General features: G+C 41.1%; 1 protein-coding gene across 19 annotated transcripts in view; it reads right to left on the bottom strand.

Annotated features, from left to right (window-relative positions):
- The window catches only part of KIAA1217 (KIAA1217 ortholog), an 888,358-nt gene that overhangs the window by 258,442 nt on the left and 603,253 nt on the right, over positions 1 to 26,663 (bottom strand). For 2 of the 19 annotated variants that reach the window (XM_063637258.1, XM_063637266.1), the window contains exon 1: positions 18,183 to 18,362. The exons of the other annotated variants lie outside the window; for them this stretch is intronic. In XM_063637258.1, coding sequence (XP_063493328.1) covers positions 18,183 to 18,188 — 6 coding nt within the window. In that variant the 5' untranslated portion in view covers positions 18,189 to 18,362. Of the gene's footprint in view, positions 1 to 18,182; positions 18,363 to 26,663 lie in introns of those variants that run through there. 19 annotated transcript variants of the gene reach the window in all.

The following is a 26,663-nucleotide window of genomic DNA, read 5'->3' as shown; positions in this document are numbered from 1 at the left end:
GCTGTTTCTCAACTCTATGGTGGTATAAAAAAGTGGTGTAGCGTGACCAAAAGCATACCTCTGATGAAAGCCCACTACCGGACAGGACACAACCTATAAATTACTGTCCCCACAGACTGCCTTACAAGTGTCCTCACACTCCAAAGAGGACTGGGAGAGGTAGAAGTGAAATGATTGAGTGAAGTTTTCTTTTTTTGAGATGGAGTGTCACTCTTGTTGCCCAGGCTGGAGTGCAATGGTGCAATTTTGACTCACTACAACCTCCACCTCCCGGGTTTAAGCAATTCTCCTGCTTCAGCCTCCTGAGTAGCTGAGATTACAGGCACTCGCCACCACCACACCTGGCTACTTTTTTGTATTTTTAGTGGAGACAGGGTTTCACCATGTTGGCCAGGCTGGTCTCAAATTCCTGACCTCAGGTGATCCGCCCGCCTCAGCCTCTCAATGTGCTGAGATTACAGGCATGAGCCACTGCGCCCAGCCGATTGAGTGAAATTTTCTAAGACAATTGTTGGTCATATCCCACAGAGGACTGGGATAGCCCATGCTTATATGGGAAAAAAGTTATCTTGGGTCTTCTTGTCCACAAGACAACCTCAGGGATCTCTTCCTATCCCAACAACCTCTGTCTATGTCAACAACCACTGTGGTGAACAACAAGGTGGAAGCATTCCAAAACTTGTTCACACAGAACGATTCAAATATAGACGATGGAGGAAAATCAAACTTTGAAAAGAGGGCACAATTTGCTATTCCCACTGGATTTATTTTAAACAACCCCCTGCCACACACAATAAAAGGTCTTAAGAGAGACATCATGGCCAGGCATGGTGGCTCATGCCTGTAATCCCAGCACTTTGGGAGGCCGAGGCAGGTGGAGCACCTGAGGTCAGGAGTTTGAGACCAGCCTGGCCAACATGGTGAAACCCTGTCTCTACTGAAATTACAAAAATTAGCCGGGTGTGGTGGTGGGCACCTGCAACCCCAGCTACTTGGGAGGCTGAGGCGGGAGAATCACTTGAATCTGGGGGTGGAGGTTGCAGTGAGCCGAGATCACACCACTACACTCCAGCCTGGGTGACAGAGCAAGACTCTGTCTGAAAAAACAAACAAAAAAAGAGACATCTGTTTATATTATGCTTTGTTGAAACTCTCTTCCTGTTGCATTATTGTGATAAGGTGAAAGTTAGCAAAAAAGAAAGAACTTTTTTTTTTACACTCATACAACCTCACCTGAGAGATGAATGACAGGTAATGTTTGCAGATACAATTTTCAGTAAACTTTCATTATCCCAATAGATTTCTACTTTAGGGCACTTATGGCCTTTTCCAAAACCCTAAAATCCATTGAGAGAAATTGTGATTAAAATCATGTTTTAAGAGTTACTCTTAATATTTTTAATGCAAGTAAGAAGCTTTCTTCTGGGGAGCACATTTCCCATGAATCCTCAATCTTATGCAGAAAATGAGCCCACTGTTCACTGATGATTTGGGAGTTCTACTCCCACTCTCTCTTCCCTCCAATTTCTGCCATCACCTTGAGGGTTTCACGGCCCTTAGAACAAGGCTTGGCACCTCCAGGTTCTTTGACCTCCAGGTTCTTTGGTCTCCAGGTTTTTTGGCCTCCTTATCTCCTAGGACTCTTGCCTGGCCTCTGCACACGAACTGCCATACCTTGGAGCTTAGTATTGCTCAGAACTGTTGCTCTATATCTGAAATTTTCAACTCTTATTCTCTTCACTTTTGATCACAACCAGTTGGCTCCCACAATCCCCAAATATTTGACCATCTGTATCTTCTTTCAGCCTACTATTAAAAAGACTGGGTGCGGCCGGGCGCGGTGGCTCACGCTTGTAATCCCAGCACTTTGGGAGGCCGAGGCGGGCGGATCACGAGGTCAGGAGATCGAGACCACGGTGAAACCCCGTCTCTACTAAAAATACAAAAAATTAGCCGGGCGTGGTGGTGGGTGCCTGTAGTCCCAGCTACTCGGAGAGGCTGAGGCAGGAGAATGGCGTGAACCCGGGAGGCGGAGCTTGCAGTGAGCCGAGATTGTGCCACTACACCCCAGCCTGGGCGACAGAGCAAGACTCCGTCTCAAAAAAAAAAAAAAAAAAAAAAGACTGGGTGCCATGATCTAGCACTTGCCCATACTTTTCTCAAAGCCTTCAGCTCCTCTGACCACTTACCTTCCCTCCTACCACCCCCACACAGCCCAATCTCAATCCCAGGGGGTCCCAGCATCCTTTCCTGTTCCCACACTGGGTTGCTGGTCATTACTGAGACTACCTACCAGTGGTCCCTACCCTTGCCAGGGCCCTAGTGACAATCCTTCTCAACATTCCCCTCTCCTTCCCACACAGAAACTCCCTCAAGCTTGTCCCTTCTCTTCCAGTCTCCTTCCTCATCAACCTCTTCTCCCATTTTCAGTGGAAGATCTTTGTTGGAAAATTCGAAGGAAAGCAGTAAACCTCTACAACTTCCTCCTCCTCCTCCTCCTCCTCCTCCTCCTCCATGAAGACAATTCAGCCCCAACTGTGATCTTCCATTATTGGCGGTGGAAAAAATATTTCCATCCCTCCTCCTCCACCTTCTCCTCCTCTTTCCCCTATTAAAAGCAAATCCACCCACCAACTGTCTCCATGCCTTCAGGGTCTCTCCTCTCAGGCCTCCGTAGGGCCCACACATCTTACAGCCTTCACTGGTTAACTCCTTCCTTTCACAGTTCAGCTTCCAGAAGGAGCATCTATATTCCCACTTCCCCTTCCTTACCTCTCAATCAGTCACCACCCCAGTGCCTGTGCCCTCCACTGAACCAGCTCTTCCCAAATTTGCAGGGACTCCCAGTTACTGAATGCAACAGCAATGGCAATATCTTCATCTTAATGGCTTTGCATTATTATTTTATTTATAATATTAAATTGAAACATGTTTATAAACTTGGCATAGGATGAGGCAGGTTAAGAGCCAGTAGAGAAAACAGGGCCAAAAGTATAGAAAAACATGTATGGGCATGCCCAGGCACACAGTAGGAGATTAATATATGGCAGCTGTATAAATTGCAGGGCATCTAGAAGCAGCTTTTTATAAGATGGAACTCAAACCTTTCTCATTTAGTGCAAATTTGATATGTCACTTCCCTATTTACCTTTTAGTTGCTTCCCAGTGTCTGCAGGAATAAGTCCAAATGTCTTAACCAGGTACTTAATTGATTCAGCCCCAGCTGTCTCATGTCTAACCATGTCCCCTACACATGCTGTGCTCATTAAACTCTGCACAGGGCATACCATGATCTGTTTGCTTCCAAGGGTCTCTTCTGTGTCTGGCAAACTCCAACTCATTCTTCAAGCCTCAGCCTTCCCTGACCCAAATTGCCTCTTAGCCTTTTGTTCCCTCCAGTGTTCCCATGGTCTGTTTCTCCGGTCTCCTTGCATGCTCCGTCTCTTGAGTGAGCATTCACATCCTATATAGCAATTCTGTGCCATCTCTCCCACTAAGGCTTGAGGGCAGGTTAATGGAACTGCTCACACTTGCAGTTCTATTGCCCGGCGTGTGGGTGCTCTGTAATATGTATTTGCTGAAGGCATGGTGAACAAGAATAAGATTCAGATAAAATGTTCTATGGTGCAGCTAGCTTTGTATGGACTGCGCTAAATAGTAGAAGAGAAATCTAAATGGAGATCTAGCCCTGGAAGCTTAAATTCACCAAAATCATATAACTCAGTTTACTAGTCTATAAAATAGGAAAATAGTTGGTGAGATACTTTCACATTTTCAAATGAAAATAATACACAGGAAGAAAAGCAATCATAGTATACATAATCCAACTTCCATCACAATAACTTTCAAATAAACAAGTCCTCTTGGCAAATGAGTAACTAGAAAAAAAATTAGGGAGTAGGCTTCTAAGTAGGGTGTCTACTATGTCATTTTAAAAAATCCTGTAGTACTTTCCTGATGAAAATAATTTCAAAGGCTGGCTAAGTTTCAACTGGCAGGATTATATTCTGCCAGCTCAGTTCTTCTGCAGGCTTTTAGGATTGACCTGAGATGCCCTTCCAAACTCATGTGTCTCCCTGGTGGCTACTAAAGGCCAGAGTGAACAATTTAAAAAGAAAAACAAAATACTCTCATGTTATTAAGTGAGATATGTCTCACACATTTGAATTCTAAACAGTTTGATGAATTGAATTATGGTTTTATTTCATCAGTTCTCAACTAATACAATTTAAGGCAGTTCATGGGTTCCAGAAAGAGGTAATGAATTTGATAGACAGCAGAGGTCAGATGTCTCGTTCAGTTAAATTATGAGCAAAGCAAATATTCTTTACAAACGTTAAGCCACTTCTAATAACATGCTAAAAAAAATCTTATTAACTAATTTCTTTGATTTCAACAAAATTCATTTCCATACTCACAGCAGGAAGTGATAGAGTTGAGACTATAAGTATGAAAGAACATAGTATTTTTTGTAATGAGCTTTGGGAAAAAATATAAAAGACAAACAAGCTACTCTCAGAGAAAAATGCCTTTAATTGCATCTCCAGTAGTTGGTGATTATTTCCTGTAATTAAAAACTTGATTTGTCGGCCTAAGTTTTTTCAAAGATGAACGTGGCTGTTTTTGGCTCACACAGGCTCTCACTGACCTAGTGAGATGGCCAAGTGAGATGGCCAAGCACAGTGGCTCATGCCTGTAACCCCAGCACTTTGGGAGGCCGAGGTGGGTGGATCACTTGAGGTCAGGAGTTCAAGACCAGCCTGACCAACATGGTGAAACCCTGTCTCTACTAGAAATACAAAAAATTAGCTGGGCGTGTGGCGCACGCCTGTAATCCCAGTTACTTGGGAGGCTGAGGCAGGAGAATTGCTTCAACCCAGGAGGTGGAGGTTGCAGTGAGCCGAGATCACACTAACTGCACTCCAGCCTGGGCGACAGAGCGAGACTCCATCTCAAAAACAAAACAAAACAAAACAAAAAAACAAGTGAGAACAGCTTCTGAGAGGTAAAGGCAAGATGCTTTGAAGTCCAAATCCATAAGCGAGAACTGAGGAATTTTGTATTATTTGGTTAAATCAAACATAGTTAGACTCCCCCATGACTGAAAGTGAAATAAATGGGCTGACCAGGTGGCCTTTCCAATTAGCACCAGGTAGGAAAGGCGAGAGGGTGTGGGGATTTTTGTTTGTCAAATGTTTGACTACCTGAAGGGGACAGAATGCTTTGGTGAGAAACTACGGAACAGAATCTTAGCACCAACAGTTTGGAGTAAAACAAAGTTACCCAGAATTAGGATTTTTACCATTCCTTCAGAAAATGCATACAGGTCTCTGGAAGACTTCTGAAGTCTTTTAAAGTCAGAATCAGCAAAGAATGAAGAGAACATTAAGGGGATAATGTCCTTGAAACTTTCTGCCTCATTTCCCATCAAATTAAATCTATAATAACACCTCCCATTGAATTTTCCTTCCTGAATCGAAATTTCTCAAAGTAAAGTCCTGGTCTTGCACATTTAACGAGTGATTGTGTGTATGTGTGTGTGTGTATATATATATATGAGTGTGTGTGTGTGTATATATATAATTTGTTAAAACAAAGCATTATTAAGTGTATTAATGAAGAAGGATAAACTTTATTTTGAATTAACTTTTAAAATCTATGAAGTTAAGAAGTTGATGATCACATTTAAGGTCTCTCAAAATACTTAGAATATTTTGGTTGTGAAAAATAAGTAAAGTTATACAAAGAACTCTTAAAATTCAATTTAAAAAAAACAAAAAACTGGGCAAAAGATCTGAACAACCACCTCACCAAAGAACACAGATGCATATAAGCATATGAAAAGATACGCAATTCTACACCTAGAAAAACCTAGACTTTGCCAAAAGGCTCCTAGACCTAATAAATGACTTCAGTGAGGTTTCAGGATATGAAATCAACATACAAAAATCAGTAGCATTTCTATATACCAAAAACATTCAAGCTGAGAGCCAAGTGAAGAATGAAATTTCATTTACAATAGCCACACACACACACCATAATAAAATACCCAGAAATATTAATATATCTAACTAAGGAGGTGAAAGATCTCTGTAAGGAGAACTATAAAATACTGCTGAAAGAAATCACAGACAACACAAGCAAATGGAAAAGCATTCCATGCTCATGGATTGGAACAATCAATATTATTACAATGTCCATACTGCCCAAAGCAATCTACAGATTCAATGCTATTCCTATCAAATTGTGAATGTCATTTTTCACAGAATTAGAAAAAAACTATTCTAAAATTCTGGAACCACAAAAGAGCACGAATAGCCCAAGTAACCTTAAACAAAAAGAACAAACATATTACCTGACTTCAAACTATACTACAAGGCTACAGTAACCAAAATAGCATGGTGCTGGTACAAAAATAGACACATAGACCAACAGAATAAGAAATAAACCCACAAATAAAGCCACACAGCTACAACCAACTGATCTTCAACAAAGTCAATAAGAATAAGCCATGGCGAAAGGACTCCCTGCTGGGGAAACTGGCTAGCCATATGCAGAGGAGTGAAACTGGACCTCTACTTATCACCATATACAAAAATTACCTAAAGATGGATTAAAGACTTAAATGTAAGACCTCACACTATAAAAATCCTAGAAGAAAACCGAGGGAATACCCCTCAGACATTGGCCTAGGCAAAGAGTTTATGATTAAGTCTTTAAAAGCAATTGCAACAAAAACAAAAATTGACAAGTAGAACCTAATTAAACTGAAGAGCTTCTGCACAGCAAAAGAAACTATCAATAGGCTAAACAACCTGCAGAATGAGAGAAAATATTTGCAAACTATGCCTCTGACAAGAACTAATATGCAGTATCTATAAGAAACTTAAATAATTCAACAAGAATAAAACCACCCCATTAAAAAGTAAGCAAAAGACGTGAACAGACACTTCTCAAAAGAAGACCTACGTAAGGCCAACAAGCATATGAAAAAAAGCTAATCATCATTCATCATTAAATGCAAATCAAAACCACAACGAGAAACCATCTCACACCAGTCAGAATGGTTATTACTAAAAAGCCAAAAAGTAACAAGTTGGTGAAGTTGTGGAAAAAAGGGAATGCTCATGTACTGTTGGTGGGATTGGAAATTTGTTCAGTACCTGTGGAAAGCAGTTTGGAGATTTCACAAGGAACTAAAAACAGGATTACCATTTGACCTAGCAATCTCATTATTGGGTATATACCCAAAGGAAAATAAATCATTCTACCAAAAAGACACCTACACTTGTATGTTTATTGCAACACTATTCACAAAGACACAGAACTCAGCAAAGACATGGAATCAACCTAGGCGCCCATCAGTAGTGGAATGGATAGAGAAAATGTGGTACATTTACAACATGGAATACTATGCAGTCATTTTTAAAAAACCAAAATCGTGTCCTTTGCAGCAACATGGATGCAGCTGGAGGCCATTATCCTAAGTGAATTAGCACAGAAATAAAACCAGATATCATATGTTCTTACTTATAAGTAGGAGCTAATAAACACATGGACATAAATTTGGGAACAACAGACACTGGGGACTCCAAAAGGGGGAAGAGTGGGAGGGAGAGGAACAAAGACTGAACAACTTCCTATTGAGTGCTGTGTTCACTATCTGGGTGACAGGTTTTATAGAAGCCCAAACCTCAGCATCATCTGCACATGTACCCCCTGAATCTAAAATTAAAATTTCTTTTAAAAAAGAAAAGATGCTCAGCTGGGTACGGTAGCTCACACCTATAATCCCAGCACTTTGGGAGGCCAAGGTGGGTGGATCTCGAAGTCAGGAGATCGAGACCAGCCTGGCCAACATGCTGAAACCCTGTCTCTATTGAAAATACAAAAATTAGCCAGGTGTGGTCACCTGTGCCTGTAGTTCCTGCTACTCAGGAGGCTGAGGCAGGAGAATTGCTTGAACCCAGGAGGTGGAGGCTGCAGTGAGCTGAGATCGCGCCACTGCACTCCAGCCTGGGTGACAGAGTGAGACTCCGTCTCAAAAAAATAAAAAAATAAATAAAGGAAAAGAAAAGAGGAGATGCTCAATATCATTTGTTATTAAGGAATTGCAAATTAAAACAACAATGTGATACTACTACACATTATTATAATGACTAATATCCAAAAAATGATAATATCAAATGCTGACCAGGATGCAGAGCAACAGGAACTCTCATTCACTGATAATGGAAATGCAAAAATGGTACAGCAAACTTAGAGGATAGTTCATCAGTTTCTTTTCTTTTTTTAATTATTTTTTTGAGATGGAGTCTCGCTTTGTTCCTCAGGCTGAAGTGCAGTGGTACAATATTGGCTCACTGCAACCTCCACCTCCTGTGTTCAAGCGATTCTCATGCTCAGCCTCCTGAGTAGCTGGGACTACAGGCATACACCACCACTTCTGGCTAATTTTTGAATTTTTAGTAGAGATAGGATTTTGCCATGTTGACCAGGCTGTTCCTGAACTCCTGACCTCAAGTGATCTGCTCGCCTTGGCCTCCCAAAGTGCTGGGATTACAGGCATAAACCACCATCCCAGCCAGTTTGTCAGTTTTTTATGAAGTAATGAAAAGTTCTTAAGCAACAAAAAGACATGGACGAATCTTAAATGCATATTGCCAAGTGGAAGAAGCCAATCTGAAAAGGCTACATGTTGTACAATTCTAATTATATGACATTCTGGGAAAGGCAAAAGAAAGAAGGAAATACAGATATGTGTCTATGCATGGTTTAGTATCCACACACATATTTCTCTGCTGTATCAGTGAAAGGCCCTAAAAGTAGCAACACCTCAGGCCGGTCGCGGTGGCTCATGCCTGTAATCCCAGCACTTTGGGAGGCCGAGGTGGGCAGATCACCTGAGGTTGGGAGTTCAAGACCAGCCAGACCAACATGGAGAAACCCTGTCTCTACTAAAAATACAAAATTATCCAGACATGGTGGCACATGTCTGTAATCCCAGTTACTCGGGAGGCTAAGGCAGGAGAATTGCTTGAACCTGGAAGGCGGAGGTTGCAGTGAGCCGAGATTGCACCATTACACTCCAGCCTGGGCAACAAGAATGAAACTCCATCTGAAAAAAAAAAAAAAAAAAAAAGAAGAAGCAACACCTCAGTAGCAAAGAACCCATCTTGGTTTAGAACTCCTTAGAGAGATGGCTGATTTTAGGATTGTGGCAGGAAATGTAGAAGATGAGCCTGGAGTATCTTTCAGTGCCATAAAGAAGAGCCACAAAACAATAACAAAAAACAAAGAACCCACAAACCACAAAGAAGAGGGGAAGAGGGTATATCGAAGGAACACAGGGGTCAACTGAAAGGGCTCCCAGTGGCCAAAGCTGGATGAATGTCAGCAACAATCAAGTAATACCGGATTCAAACCCAAAGTGAAAATAAATATCCATGAGTCTATATTGTTATAAACAAATGATTTAATTAATAAACACGGGGATAAACACAAATTTCTCATGCAGAGAATTCCAAATAATTTATGCAGATTCTCCACCCTGAAGGAGGGGGAACATAGCACACTCTTTAAGTGTGGATAGCGCTTAGTGACTTCCTTCCAAAGAGGACAATATAAAAAAGAGGTGTGGGGGGGTGTGTGACCTTACAGTGGAGAAACCTGAAAAAGACTCCTCATCCTCGTGATCAAAGTTAATTATTTATAGCAATAAATCATGTTGATTATTAGTATTCTTTTTTGAAAAAAAATGTTTTGTAGAGGTGAGGGCTCTATGTTGCCCAGGCTGGTCTTGAACCCTTGGCTTCAAGAGATCCTCCTGCCTCAGCCTCCCAAAGTACTGGGATTATAGGCATAAGCCACCATGCCTGATCAGATTATTGGTACTTTTTTTTTTTTTGAGATGGCGTCTCGCTCTGTTGCCCTGGCTGGAGTGCAGTGGTGCGATCTCGGCTCACTGCAAGCTCCACCTCCTGGGCTCACGCCATTCTGATTATTGGTACTCTCGATATGATATAACGATATAATGAGAATGGCTTTTTATTTCTGTGATCTTCCTTCCAAAAACATATTAACCCTAGTCTACTCATGATAAAATCATCAGACAAGTCTCAATTGAAGGAGATTCTACAAAATACCTCACCAGTACTCCTCCAAATTGTCAAGGTCATTAAAAACAAGGAGAGTCTGAGAAGCTGTCATAGCCAAGAGCCTAAGGAACACATCTTACCAAGCAATCTAACTGTATTACAAATGTATGAAACAGTCTCACTGAGGGTGAGTGTATGTGGAAAGGTGGTGGAGAGAAGATGCTGACCTAATTAATGTTGGAAACAAACTATTTCTGTAAGACAAAAGACAAAAGAAACTGTCCAAACACACTGTACCCTAATTGATAAAGTTCTTTCCCACAGGGCATGGGTTAACAATTCTGATCTTGTTATTCATGTATACTGAAATGGAATGATTACTTACATTACAGATAGGTAAAAACTATGGCAAAAAATGAATATGAACTTTAGATAATAACTGTGTTGATATTGGTTCATTAATCATAACAAATGTACCATACTGATGTAAGATGCTAATACTAGGGTAAACTGCATACATTGTATGTGGGAGCTCTGTGCTATCTTCACAATTTTTCTGTAAATCTCAAATTGTTCTAAAATAAAAACTTTATTTTAAATACACATCAAAGTTTTAAAAATTACATTATTTTCTACCAAATATTGCCTATCAGCAGTCTAGCTTTAATAAACAAAACACACCAATTTGAAATTAGGTATCAACATCCCCATCTATGGAATACTGACCTGCACATGTGTTGATATTGTGCTATTTGAATATAAACCCAACTTTCTCTAGAGTATTTGATAATTTTATATTCTTAGGTAGAGAAATGTCCATCTTTGTCCATCTTAAGTTGAAGCAGTATAATTAGGTTTGTTCCTTTTTTTTTTTTTTTTTTTTGAGGCAGAGTCTGGCTCTGTCACCCAGGCTGGAGTGTAGTGGCACGATCTCCGCTCACTGCAAGCTCCGCCTCCCAGATTCATGCCATTCTCCTGCTTCAGCCTCCCGAGTAGCTGGGACTACAGGCGCCTGCCACCATGCTTGGCTAATTTTTTGTTTTTTAGTAGAGACGGGGTTTCGCCATGTTAGCCAGGATGATCTTGATCTCCTGACCTCTCGACCCACCCACCTTGGCCTCCCAAAGTGCTGGGATTACAGGCGTGAGCCATCGCACCCGGCCAGGTTTATTCCTTTATGGAAACATTTTATTTACCTGTGGGGAAAAGGTCATTTTCAATCTAGAATCTAGGCATATTCAAATTAGTGCTGAAATTCAGCATCTTTTCATTTTACTTTATAGCACCGTTTCACTTTGCTTCACTTACATTATTCACCTGTGTGTACTCCAGATTATTTCAGAAATCTTAGAAAAGCAAAAATGTTTGTTAGAATTTTGCAAACAGGCTTCTAGCCTTTTGTCCTTAAAATATGGACCCCTATTCCTTGCCAAATCTGGTGAGTCAAGGTCTTCATCCAATTTAGAATTCATTAGCATGAATGACATGAAACTGCAGATATTTGATTGTTTTTGACATACGTAATCACCAATATCCTATGGTTCTACCTAAAAGACATCAGCATTTCTTTTCTAGAGAGGCATCAGTGATTAAGGATAAAGGAAGAACATCAATCTCTACCAAACCTATCCTCATGGGCCCAAGCACGCCATCCCATTAAAAAAGATAAAGGGCCTATATGTTCGTTTTATTTCAGAGAGTTATTTCTTCAACAAGAGGAGCCTTCACTGAGTCCCATGCACCATGAATTTTCAAATCAGTTTTTAAGAAAATCAAACATTAAACTTAGAGAACCCCCTTAGAACATTAGTTGCAACTATCAGATGAACTTGTACCCGCTTAATGACTATTTTTTCAACGTCTTAGTTGCAACTATAAGATGAACTTGTACCCTCTTAATGACTCTATTTTTTCTATCCTCTAGCAATATTTTTTTTACCATAATAACATATTTAGGATGTATTTTTCACCCGTCACTGTAAAAAGAAGTAAAAAGTTTTAACTCGAGTTAATTGGTAAATCTGTTTTTCTATTTTGAATTTATTACCTTTTAGTTTTATAAGTTTCCATATAAATCCCAGATTCCTAATTAAAAGCTCTAATTTCATTACACTTTTTAATTGAAATAAAATATTAAATAGCTATTTATATTTCATATGCAGAATTCATAACTCTTTGGTTTATAATATCTTTCTCATAGACTCTTCTGCAAAAATCCTTCAGTCCCTTTCACAAACACTTCATTTTCTAGGGAAAATTTTCCACATACTCATTAATTAGTAATATCTCCCAGTTACATGATAATATCTTCACTTGAGCAATATTGTAGATTTTATAATGATGTATTAAAGACAGTTATGACTGAGTCAGATGCCATCAATGCTAACAGACTTTGAACTCAAGGATGCTACTGGACTCGGGTTATGCAAAGGACACAATAGTCTCTGCAAATCTTTTTTTTCTTTTTTAAAAAAAAAAAAAAAACCACCACCAACAACAACAAAAAAAACAGATATTAGAAATGCAAAGAAGAAAACAAAACAATGGGGAATCCCTGCACTGTTTCATCCTCAATCATCCCTATTAATCTGAGTAAAAAGTAATCTGAGCTGGGTGTGGTGGCTCACGCCTGCAATCCCAGCACTTTGGGAGGCCAAGATGTGTGGATCACCTGAGGTTGGGAGTTCAAGACCAGCCTGGCAAACCCTGTCTCTACTATAAATACAAAAATTAGCTGGGCGTGGCGGCCCCTGATTGTAATCCCGGCTACTCGGGTGGCTGAGGCATGAGAATCGCTTGAGCCTGGGAGGCAGAGTTTGCAGTGAGCTGAGATTGGGCCGCTGCACTCCAGCCTGAGCAACAGAGTGAGACTCTGTCTCCAAGAGAAAAAAAAAAAAAGTAATCTGAGTACACCAACAGCAGTTTCAAATTACTCAGTCTTCACAGTTAGCAACTTTAACTCATTTCTTATTTAAAAACAAGGAAGTGGGTGGCCAAAGGAAGTAAATTTCTCTCCAACATAACACTGTAGAGCACGCTAGTGGTAACACCCAACTCATTCTGCAAGGGGCATCTGGCTGTTGGAATTAGTGGACTCAAAAACCACTGTGCTTTGGTTCAGTCCTGTTTTCTAGAACATAACTCATGGCTTGAGCTAGCGTCAGTGATTTACATTAGCTGACCACCATCTATGTGTGATGGAGCTAAGAACAATTTTGACTCCTGATGTGCCAGACTGTATATTTGAGAGGGTAAAAAAACACTTCATTCACCTGCAGTGGTAAATTTTTGAAGGTAGGGATTAAGCAGTGTCGTTTTCCTGTTGATCATGGGGTACTTTGTAAATTACATGTTTAGTTAATGCGTCCTGATGGAGATGGTGTCAGTTATGATGTGCTGAATATCCAACTGAGACTTCCTATAATGGAATGAGATAAATAATAGATTCTGGTTGTCCATCTCATATTGAAATTGACATCTCTGGTATAAGTGAGATAGATAGAAAAATTACAAGTATTCCCAAAGGTGTTATGACAAGGTAATATTCCATTTACTGCTTGAAGACAGCCACTCAATTTGGAGTTTGCTGAACAGCTGCAAAGGGATTGGACAGGTGAAGTGGGATGAATTTTCAGTTTTTAGAGGATATGAAAGAAATTAAAAATTTATATTGCTTGATGACTTGAGAACAAGCTCAGGAAATGTTGACAAATTTAAAAGATCAGAGTGTTCCAAAAGATCCTATTTTTGTCTAAAAATATCTATGCATAGATAAAATACTGAACATTATAAACAAAAGTGGTAACAGGGATTGCTTCTTGGGAATGGAACTATGAAGGGCTATTTTTCATACTTTTCCAACTTTGTAGTCCAGAATAAATAAAATGTTAAAAACTTGAATTGATGCCACTTCCCAAAACCCAATGATGTGTAGCTAACAAAAATGAATCTTGGGATTTAGAACAATTACCTTTGAAATTTCAGTATTCTGCCCAAACAGACGTAACACAGGAATTGCTTTCAGCTATGGTGTAAAATGACCGTCAGCATAGATTTCTTGGAGAAGGCCAAGCAGCTGCTGAAACAACTTATGTTTCCATGGGAGAAAGGCTGAAGATGTCTATAGCTCAAGAAAGAGTTTGCATGTTCCTCCTAATGAATAGAAACTCAAACACACATGAGGTATGCAGCACTACTTCATCTTGAACCTGCTTATTAGTCTCTAATTACATAACCAAAGCACTCACTATAAATTAGCAATATTTTAAATCCCTTTATGCTATGATGCCATTAACTGGTAACTTGAGGCACAGTTGGGGACTTTGGCTCAGGGTACTGGCAGGCCCTTCTAGCCTGAGTCACCTTGTTAAGAAATTAAAATGTGCGCGGGACACAGCACTCATTTTATATTCTTAGCTTTCCGTGAGATCTAGATCATTAACTCTGTGCCAGTTTCCTCTGCAGATACTAGTTTAAATAAAGTGTCTCAAATAGAAATGCAATTTAGAGATAATGAGAGTAAGTTTTTCAAAATAAGATGACAGTAAGGTTTCCCAATGTGCATTTTAGATCATTTTGTGTGGCTTTTCTTGATCCAGGGGCTGTGACACAGACTTTTAAAAATTTGGTTCAACTAGACACCAGTGAATGCTAAGAAGTCCTCTTTCTAATGCAGAGAATCTATCCCCACTGCTACTGTACAGGAAATCCTAACAAGACCGACAGTTGAACACAAATACCAAGCATCCCAAATGTTAATTTTGATTGCTACATGCTTTCTGCTAACTTACAGAACTTCAGATATTTAAATTACAATATCTTCCATGTTATTCAAGAGAACAGTTCCAAGTTTGTCCAACCTGCAGCCCACGGGCCACATGTGGTCCAGGAAAGCTTTGAATTTAGCCCAACACAAATTTGTAAGTTTTCTTAAAATGTTATGGGATTTTTGGCCAGGTGCAGTGGCTCACACCTATAATCCCAGCACTTTGGGAGGCCAAGGTGGGTAGATTATCTGAGGTCAAGAGTTCAAGACCAGTCTGGACAACATGGTGAAATCGTGTCTTTACTAAAAAAATACAAAAACTAGCCGGGCATGGTGGCGTGCACCTGTAATCCCAGCTACTTGGGAGGCTGAGGCAGGAGAATCACTTGAACCTGGGGGGCAGAGGTTACAGGAGCCGAGATCACACCACTGCACTCCAGCTTGGGCAACAGACTGAGACTCTATATCAAAAAAAAAAAAAAAAAAAGAGTGTTTTTGTGTTTTTTATTTTTTTTTTTTAAGCTCATCAGCTATCCTTAGTGTCAGTGTATTTTATGTGTGGACCAAGACAATTCTTCTTCTTCCAATGTGGCCCAAGGAAGCCAAAATATTGGACATCCCTGAGTTATACACTTAAAAATAACTGCATTTACCTGTGGAATAGAACTCTATTTTACTTGTAAAGTAAAAGGTACAAGTGGTGTATGTCTAGAAGGCCTCAAATTGGACATCCTGAAAAATATATATATTTCTTTTTTTTGGTGAGTCATTTACCCTTGCTGCCCAGGCTGGAGTGCAATGGTGCGATCTCGGCTCACCGCATCCTCTGCCTCCCAGGTTCAAGTGATTCTCCTGCCTCAGCCTCCCAAGTAGCTGGGATTACAGGCATGTGCCACCACACCCAGCTAATTTTGTATTTTTAGTAGAGACGGGGTTTCACCGTGTTGCCCCGGCTGATCTCGAACTCCTGACCTCAGGTGATGCGCCCACCTTGGCCTCCCAAAGTGCTGGGATTACAGGCATGAGCCACTGCGCCTGGCCAAGAAATTTCTTAATCCTCTAAGGAACATCATTTAATTGTAAGGGTCTTGTTGGGTCTTGATCTGTGTCAATAACTTCTCTCATGAATGCCTCATTTTCTCAGAATACTTTGTCTCTCTAAAGTCCTTCTTGCCACTTTCCTAAACTTGTTTGAATGTGCCATGTTAAAATAGTTTTGTTCTTGCTATTATCCAGTGGAAAAATGTAGACAATTATCTGGCCTTTCTGTTTACTCTTAGTTGCTGATGGATATAACTAATCAAACCTGGTAATATGCAAAAAGGTCTCTAAGAACGAACTCAACGTTCCAGCCCTGCACCACTATGTACAAGGTTGTCCTATGCCCCCAACTTCTTGTTGTGCCTACTCCTCTTGGTCATCTCATCTACTCTTTGGTTTCAAATAATCCACATGCCTGTGAGTCTCAAATCACTTCCTCTAGCTTACTTCTCTCTCCTAGACCTTAACCTATGTTGTTCAACTGCCTAATGACAGTCAAGTGTCCTATATAACCCCAAGTACAGCAGCCAACACCAAACTCTTTATCTATCTCCACCTCTCAAACTGCTTCCTCATTTTGTGAAAGATCCCATCATCTAGCCGGATGTCTTTGTCACCTCCCCTTTCTTTTTCTTTCCCCTCCTCCATTCACCAAGTCCCATTTGGTTCCAGGACTGGGAATCCTGAACATACCTTGACCCAATCTGCTTCTCCCCATCCTGCTTGTCCCTCCCTCTAGCCTAAATCAGGCTCTCTTAATCTCTGCAGATTAATCTTCTACCAATTTTCCCTGCTGGCTCTCTTACCACTGCCTCCCCAACCCCATATTTCCATCCCATCTCTACCCTGTAGACAGCAGCCTTTTCTAAAAGCAAGGCGTGTTATGTCTCTCTGCGTCTAACACCTGTTTCCCTTAACATAAACTCTAGGCTCTGATATGGCCACCTGATTCTGCTGATTCTCTTTCCACTCCCATCTAACCATGCCCTGAAGTCTGACACATCCTGTTCCACCTGTGCTCAGGTGCCATGAACTTTGTTGATTTCCACTAAAGATCCCCATGCTGTTTTCTCCCCTAAGGCCTTTGCGTGTGTTCCTCTGTGCGCCTGGAAACCCAGTCCTTGCCTACTTCCTTGTCTGTCTAACTCATCTTTCAAGGACCCATGTAGATATTTCTTCCTCATGGAAAAGTTTTCTGACCCCACAAGTGTGAGTTAAGAGGCACTTCTATGTATTCTCTTGTCACCACCATCTTCTTTTATCACAGAACTTATCACAGCTATTTTATTGAACCACCTCTTTATTTGCAGTCCCCACTAGACATCACACATCAGGTTACCTGTCTCTTTCATTCCTTCTGTCTCCCCAGTGGCTAACATCATGCCCAGAACAGTAGAGTTGGCATCTAAATATTCACTGAATAGATGAATGAGACTCAATACAAGGGACTTGCCACTTGCCTAGTGCCCACATTGTGCCTGCCACTTGCCAGATGCTTTGGATAGATTATCCCTTATCCACACAACTCTGCAAGCTCTGTATTATTTTTGGACACTTCACAGATGAAGGTCAGTGGGATTAAATAGCTTTCTCTAAGCCACACAGCTCATGAGTAAATTCAAAACCGGGTCTGTGTAACTTCAAAATTTCTGCTTATCTCACTCCAAACACTGCCTCTCCCTGGTCTGCACACAATGGTCCGAGTTCTAGGTTTCCGGCCTCACAGAGTAACTCTCATCCATCTTCTACCTGACAGTCTTTCAGAAATGAAGACTTTCCAGAAGCCAGTGGTCAGTCTGACCCTTTACACCCCCACTGTGGCTGTAATGTGCTTCTCCACAGTGTTTTGGCCTGCTCCAAAAAGACTCATGCAGACCCTGCCTCTCCTCGTTACTTTCACACACAGCCTAAGAGGTGGCGTCATCACACTCCACAGCATCTCACCCATGACAGCGTCCTCGAGCTGCACAGACTGTGCATCCGCCCTCAAAGGACAAAATGCATAAGTCCATAGACCTGCTGTCCAAAAGCATCACAAAGGGAAGCCAGCAAGCACTGCTTTCTATCACAGGGGAGAAGTTCCCAGCTGATTGCTGGCAGTGCTGCCACTGTCTTTTGCCTGTCAGAGGGTGAGTCAGACAGAGGACTCAGGAAAACCTACTGTATTAGGCCATTCTCACACTGCGATTAGGACAAACCTGAGATTGGGTAATTTATAAAGGAAAGAGGTTTAATTGACTCACAGTTCTGCAGGGCTGGGGAGGCCTCAGGAAACTTACAATCATGGTTGAAGGGGAAGCAAACACGTCCTTCTTCACACGGCAGCAGCAAGAAGAATGAGTGCCCAGTGAAAGGGGAAGCCCCTTATAAAACCATCAGCTTTCATTAGAACTCACTCACTATTATGAAAATAGCATGGGGAAAACCACCGCCATGATTCAATTACCTCCCACCAGGTCCCTCCCACGACATGTGGGGACTATGGGAACTACAATTCAAGATGAGATGTGGGTGGGGACACAGCCAAACCATATCATCTGCATAGCAGGTAGCCTTCTGTCTCCCCATTCCTGGGCTCCCCCAGGGCAACCTGTCCCCCATCCCACTCACAAGGCTTCCCTCTAGGAGGCCTCTAAGAAGAGACCTGCCACCCACCTGCTTGCTCCACTTCGAGTGGGAACCACACCAGGGTCAACCTCAGAAACATCTGAAAAGTTGGAAGTAAATTCAGCAGTCTAGCAAAAGCAGTCTTCTGCAACTGAGGAATCCAGGTTGAGCGCTGCCATGACCTGTATTTGAAAAGCTGCCACCTTCCAATCAGGCCAGAGTTAAAGCGCAATTTGAAAAGAGCAAGAATTTCCAAGCTATAAAACTATGGACATGATTCTAAGAGGATAAAACATTTTAAGATTGGTTTAAAGGCTTTTGAAAAATTTAAGGCCAGGCATGGCAGCTCATCTATAATCACAGAGCTTTGGGAGGCCGAGGTGGGAGGATCACTTGAGGTCAGGAATTTGACTTGGGCAACACAGGGAGACCCTATCTCTACAATTTTTTTTTAATTAGCTGGACTTGGCTGGGTGTGGTGGCTCATGCCTGTAATCCCAGCACTTTGAGAGGCTGAGGCGATGGATCACAAGGTCAGGAGTTCGAGACCAGCCTGGCCAATATGGTGAAACCCTGTCTCTACTAAAAATACAAAAATTAGCTGGGCGTAGTAGCACGTGCTTGTAGTCCCAGCTACTCAGGAGGCTGAGGCAGGAGAATCACTTGAACTTGAGAGACAGAAGTTGCCGTGAGCCAAGATCGCGCCACTGCGCTACAGCCTTGGTGACAAAGCAAGATTCCATCTCAAAAAAAAAAAAAAAAAAAAAGCTGGACTTGATGGCATGCACCAGTAGTTCCAGCTACTAGGGAGGCTGAGGTGGGAGCATCACTTGAGTTCAGGACTTCAAGGTTACAGGGGCTATGATTGTGCCACTGCACTCCAGCCTGGGTGGCAGAGCGAGACCCTGTCTCTTAAAAATTTTTTGTTTTTAAATTCAAACACAGATTTCCTCAGGATTCTTATTAACAGCTATCTAAGGAATAGCAAGGGATGCTCTCAAACCAGGCAGAACGAGATGGAATTCTAAGTCATTTTGTCTTTTGCGTTTCTGAAAAGACTTTCATTTTTCAAAGGATATCAAAACTGAAATGCCTTACAAATCCCTTTGTGTTTCTGCGTTCTGTTCAATGGCATCAATAAGATGGATGATCAGCAAATGGCATCAAACTCCATTTGTACTCTTATTAGAATAATAACATGTAAAATAATATGAAACGAAAGAGCAGGTTCCAATGACCTTGTAGCCCAGTTCAATTACTATTTCACTAAATAACGACAAAACCGACAGTCCTCAAGCTGCTGAATTTATGAATTAAATTCAATTTCTCTTCTATATTCTGAGCAGGACTGAGTAGAAAGAGAAATGGTCAGTGAGGACTGGGGAGGAGTTTCCTTCTCTCTGCTATTTAATGCAACATCACCAAGTCCACTGGAGGGAGGGGTACGGAAAGACAGTTTAGAAAGGAATATCAAGACCAGAAGGGAGAACTGATGGCCAGGGCCCTTGCTATAGTTCGCTCTTGCAGATGAGACACTGCTTTGGAAAATTTTATCATTAACCAAACTGCACTGATGCTAAAAGTCAATAAAGCCAAGTATTAAGTTGGAGCAAAAGTAATTGCAGTGTGTGCCATTACGTTTATACGGCAAGCACCGCAATTACTTTTGCACCAAACCGACAGCATCAATCTTGCCTGCATCTTAAGCAAAGGCTTAATGAGAAAAAAAACATACTTGAGACCACTAAATCATTATAGTCAATCCTCATTACTAGCAGATTCTGTATTTGTAAACATGCCCATCACCTAAAATCTGTTTGTGACCCGCAAATTAATATTCCTGAATGTTTGCAGTCATCACGGACATGGCAGGACAGTGGACAACTGGAGTTTCCCAACAAGCATGTCTTCAGGTGGTGTTTAACTAAACAACACTCTGCCTTTCTGTTTCAGTTTTCATACTGTAAAGAAGCACCCTTTCCACAGTCTTTTTAGTGCCACAAGTTTCGCATTTTTGTGTCTTTGTGTATGTGTGTGTGCACCTGCGTGCGTGTCTGTGTCTGTGAGTGATTTCACGATTTAAAATGGTCCAAGCCAGGTGCAGTGGCTCATGCCTGAAATCCCAGCAGTTTGGGAGGTGAAGGCAAGAGAATTGCTTTGGGACAGGAGTTCAAGACCAGCCTGGAATATAGTAGTCATGTTCATTGGGGAATTACAACCTCGAAAACATAGCCAGACCCTGCCTCTACAAAAAAAATAAAATTAAAAAATTAGCTGGGCATGGTGGCGTGTGCCTGTAGTCCCAGATACTTGGGAGGCTGAGGTGGGAAGATCACTTGAGCCCAGGAGTTTGAGGCTCCAGTGAGTTGTGACTGGGTCACTATACTCCAGCCTGGGCAAGAGGGCGAGACCCAGCATCTACAAATTTTTTCTTTAAATAAGAAAAGAAAATAAATTTTAAAAATGAGAAATAAAAGGAAATGGCCCTTAAGTATGGTGTGGAAGTACTGTCCGGCATTCCTAGGCTCAAGAAGGCTGTGATATGCCTTACACAAAAAATAAATGCATTAGATAAGCTTAATTCAATGCTAATGGATCAATAATATATATATTTTAAAAGGTATCTTCAAACAAAAACACAGGTAAAATAAGGATTTTTGTTGATTGGTTGATAAAAATGTAACCAAACGCTCACAGGAACCTAACCCTGTATTTCCACTAGGAAATTCAGTATTAACTAATAAATTCAGGACTCACTAACGCAGTATTTAGGGCAAGTTTATAGAACATCAATACTGTGAATAACAAGAATTGACTGTATTTTCAAACTGCAGCAAAAATGCCATAAGTATGTAAAATAGGACTTGTAGGAAAACAACAAAGTATATTTAGATGTAGCAGGTTCATCTTTTTTACTTTTTTTGTGAGTGTGAGAACTTGACAATTTCTAACCACCGGACTTAGATTGGAGAACATAACCAATCTGGGCAACAGAGTGAGATTCCGTCTCAAAAGAAAAAAAAAATTAGCTGGACTTGGTGGCATGCACCAGTAGTTCTAGTTACTTGGGAGGCTGAGGTGGCTGGTCATGAACTCCTGACCTCAAGTCTCCCAAAGTGCTGGGATTACGGGTGTGAGCCATTGTGCCTGGCCAGCAATGGCAATATTTTCTTACTACCAACTCTCAGAAAACATTCATTATTCTCCATAATTATCCAATAAATTTGGACCCATCTGAAAATAAGCATCGGTCACTTTTCAGTTTATACATGTGTGCTATTAGTCATTACTCTGGTAATATGTGAAATGTAAATCATTGCCTTATTACTTACTGGATACGGGTTGTTTTTTGGCTTGAGGTATGTGTCTAATTCATTGGTACTACATCAGAAAATGCCCTACACCAAATATCTGCTCTGGTTGGACTAAGATCCTACATTTTTATATTTGGGAATATTGCTCAACTTGAGAAAGGCAAGATGTCCCAATCCCTGCAACAGTAACTTGGACTTTTTTTTTTTTTTTTTGAGACAGAGTCTTGCTCTGTCGCCCAGGCTGGCACGCAGTGGCACGACCTCGGCTCACTGCAACCTCTGCCTCGTGGGCTCAGGCAATTCTCCAGCCTCAAGCCTCCCGAGTAGCTGTGATTACAGGTGCGTGCCACCACACCCGGCTGATATTTGCATTTTTAGTAGAGACAGGTTTCACTACGTTGGCCAGGCTGGTCTCGAACTCCTGACCTCAGGTTATCCACCCGCCTCAGCCTCCCAAAGTGCTCAGATTACAGGCATGAGCCACAGTGCCCAGCCAATAACTTGGACTTCTAATTAAAGATGTGATGTAGGCCAGTTATGCATAGAGGGAAGCCAAGGGCCTCTTATGTGACACCCTCACTGGACTGGGACAGATTCTGCCATGTCATTTACCTTCAGTACTCCAAAAGGAAGAACATAAAAATAATAATGTAATGAAAGTAGCAAGGGTATATTTAACTTCAAAGAAGATCGTTCTTTGGACTGGACTGTCTTGAGAATATGACTAGAAGAAAGGGAATGAAGGAAAGAGGAATACTTAATCTATGCTTATTGTTCAGATGTTCTTCTCTGTTCACACTTTGCAAATGTTAATAAGAGTCTGATCTCTTGGTAGTAACCATAGGGAAATTTATCAGCCTATAAACATAATTTTTTCCCTTTTCTCTATCCTGATCTCCAATGAGTTGGGCAAAAAGAAGAGGCATCTCATTCATTCAGAAAATGCCATCTTTTTTCTCCCTCATATATGTAGTGTTGCTAAAGTAACTCACAGAAAATTAACTAGTCTTAATTTTCTTCTTAAAGGCTTCTGTCCATAACTGTCCAAGGGGCAGAAGGGCATAGACTTTTACGCAATGAGAGTCCCCTGACATTCTGCTGTCTAAGACTTCATTTTCAGAGTGCAGAGACCAGAGAAATAACTGGGGTGGATGCTATTCCACGTTTGCTCTTTTCATTAAGACTTTTCAAAGAAGACTTTATTCTAACATGCATTTAGAAGAAAAAGAAATGAAGAATTCTTCCTTCAGGCGAATAACTCATAAGGGAAAATAAACCCTTGAATATGATTTATTTCACAGGGATCATTGAAGAGCACGTGAAAACCGATCTCTTGAAATTCTGAGATACTTGTTAATGCCACCTTGAAAGAAGTAAAGAATTTTGAAGTCAGTTATTAAATAAATCCATGACTATTTGAATAGCTATCTCAGTTTGGTTGGAATGTGGCTAGAATTCGAGTTATGTACATTCAGTTTGAGTAGAATGTGGCTTTGACAATGAGTCAACCTTAGTATTTTGTTCCCAACAATAATGGAATGGCGTGGTGACTGCAGAGCTCCCTAGAGTAGCTTTTGGAACTCGTACTCTCCTTTCAATAACAGATTGCTCAGTTGAGAAGTTTTAGAATTGAATGAAAACTCAGGAATCATTTAATTATTTGTGCAACTTGAATATTTTTTCCGATAAGATGACCAAGGCCAAAAAAATTAAGTGGAAAAAAAGTCAGACATTGGGTTAGAAAGTAGATCTAGATCCAAGCTCTCCTGGCTACTGGTCCAGAGTTCTTATTACTAACCTGGATCTGCAGTGAGCACCCATGACATCCCTGAGTGGTTACTTCCCTAGTAATCTCCCTTATCTAATTTTACTGCATAAACACATTGCTATCTGTTACAGGAATGGGATCCTAATCATGTAGAGAGAAGGGAAAAGAAGGCATGAGGAAACTTTGAACCTTATTGCTAGGCTTCAAGTAGAGAGATGTCAGGTTGTCTCCCGAGTCCACCCTTCCCACTCAATTTCCCACTCTGATAAGCGTCCCCATGGGCTTTGGTCTCTCTGTGCCTCTTGTAACCAACCTAAAATGGAGATGCATAAAAGTGGCAATGAGGGCTATCTTATCTTGTATAAGGCCAGGTCATACTTTTGAATAAAACAATTTTTATTTGAAGAGGCTGGGACCAAGAAATATATATAGCTAGAATGGGCTGTGTACAGGGGGAAAGTTTGTTAAAAGGCCTGCGTGTGTTCAGTTTCATTATTCTCACTCTTTTTTTAAGACAGGGTCTCACTCTGTCACCCAGTCTGGAGTGCAGTGGCACAATCTTGACACACTGCAGCCTCAACCTCCCCAGGCTCAGGTGATCCTTCCACCTCAGCCTCTCCAGTACCTGGGACGACAAGTACATGCCACCATGCCTGGCTAATTATTATATTTTTTTGTAGAGATGGGGTTTTGCCATGTTGCCCAGGCTGGTCTTGAACTCCCAGGTTCATGTGATCTACCCACCTCGGCCTCCCAAAGTGCTAGAATTACAGGTGTGAGCCACCGCACCCATCCTATTCCTACTCTTTATTCCTTTAGTAAAGAGTAAGTATAAACTAATGAATTGGTTATAGTCAGAACTGAAATTAGCACTTATGATGTGGAATCTCAATCAAGATTCAGATAGCATGTTTGTTATATTGTGAGGTTTTTTCCATATATATGACCATGAAATTTCACTCCTAGGGAGGTGATTACTAAGTTCAGTATTACTGCGTTTCTTACTCAAAAACTGTGTTGATATTTTTCCTTTCAGAATGACATATTTTATGTCAATCAAAATAGAAAATAAGTCCCAAATTGAATGGCACTTAGAAAAATAACTCTGATGCCAAATTGGAAAAGAAAGCTTCAAAAGTACTTTGAAAATGGAGCCAAACTACCAATTAAAGGAAAAATTATAGACAAATTAAGAATATGCTTTTTCCAATGACACTGAACCTCAATCATTTTCTCCATAATGACTTGAAAACCCTGTAATTCTCATAGAAATCTGGCAGTCTCACCCATTTCCCCTCAGCAGAATAAATAGTGAAGTATATGGTGTGCTTTGTAGTTCAAAAAAATATTGCTGTATGATGTAGGTGGGGGGACACATTCCAAAGTTACTCCCAGATATCATCAAAAGAAAGAAATCTGGCTGGGTGCAGTGGCTCATGCCTATGATCCCAGCACTTTGGGAGGCCAAGGCAGGTGGATCACTTGAGGTCAGGAGTTCGAGACCAGCCTGGGTAACATGGTGAAACCCCATCTCTACTAAAAAAAATAAAAAATAAAAATTAGCTGGGTGTGGAGGCAGGTGCCTGTAATCTCAGTTACTCAGATTCTCAGAGGCAGGAGAATCTCTTGAACCTGGGAGGCAGAGGTTGCAGTGAGCTGAAATAGCACCACTGCACTCCAGCCTGGGCAACAGGGTGAAAAAAAGAAAGAAAGAAATCTAAGCTACTCTTCACAATGCAATAGCTTAATCGATTGCCGTTATTTTTCATGCTGGCTAATTTTCAAAAAGATGAAAATAAGAAAGATGGATGCATTCATGTGATTTAGTGACAGTGGAGTTTGTGCATATAAATTGCTTTGATGATGACGGAGGGATGGGTTGTAAATATTTTATCTAACAGCCCAAGAGAATGGCATTATGGAAACCAAGTAAGTGGGGGAAGATGAGCCACCTATGACCAAGCTCACATGAGTGTCCCACAGCTGGATGAGACAGTGTTCAGTGACCAAACTGACTCTTGACATGAACCACAATCTTCAGTTTGAATCTAGAATAATTGTGCAGAACGTGAAAGGTATACTAAGAAAGATGATAAAAATCAATTATTCTGTTTTGAAAAAATCAAAGAATATATTAAGGATTTTCCATTTCTAACACCTTCCTTCTACAGTTAGGGAAACAGACCAGACTTGGGTGGACTGAGAACCAGAACTCAGCAATCTGTGTTCTAACACTTACTGCCCACTCCTGTGGCAGGGGGCAACTCTTCCATACCTGTGTTGATTTGGGTGGTGTGGGCCTGCTGCAGATGATGGTAGTGGGAAGAGACTAGAGGCCTTCTCATGGTCTTTTCCAATCACAGAATTGGAAATTTAGCATTGTATATAGCATGGGGCCCCAATCTTTAGAAGGGTTGCCACTAGATGTCAATTTGATTTCTTGACACTCTGCTACTCCTAAAAATGCCCCTTGATAAATATCTGCATTGTTTGAACATTTCCTAGAACTTCTTGAGTTAACCAAACCTGTTTTATGACGAAGGGTTGCAAGAACAAAAACCAATGACTCACTGTCCCAGAACATTTCTTGAGGAGAAAAACCAACCCCACTCATTTTACCTTCAGTGTGGTAAGCCCAGAGGGAGTGGGTGCTTGGATTCAAGTATTAGCCTTCATGTTTCTGCCAAAGTGAATTTGCTCTGTTTTTTGATGAATGTTTAAAGCAATCTTTTTGTTTTTTAAGTCAGGGAATCACTCTGTTGCCCAAGCTGGAGTACAGTGGCACGGTCATGGCTCACAGCAGCCTCAAACTCCAGGGCTCAAGTCATCCTTCCACCTCAGCCTCCCGAGTAGCTAGGACTACAAATGTGTGCCAACAGGCCGCCTCATATTTTTTACTTTTTTGTAGAGAAAGGATCTTTCTCTGTTGCCCAGAGTAGTCTCAAACCAGTGATCTTCTCACCTCAGTCTCCCAAACTGTTGAGATTACAGGTGTGAACCACTGCACCCAGCCACAATCCTTTTTAAAATGGACATATATTGGCAGGAGCTTAGCAAGTCAATTAACAGGC

Source organism: Symphalangus syndactylus, chromosome 4 (genome assembly GCF_028878055.3).
Source record: "Symphalangus syndactylus isolate Jambi chromosome 4, NHGRI_mSymSyn1-v2.1_pri, whole genome shotgun sequence".
NCBI lineage: Eukaryota > Metazoa > Chordata > Mammalia > Primates > Hylobatidae > Symphalangus > Symphalangus syndactylus.
The sequence above is the reverse complement of the archived record's forward strand: the minus strand, read 5'-3'. Positions and strand labels throughout refer to the sequence as shown.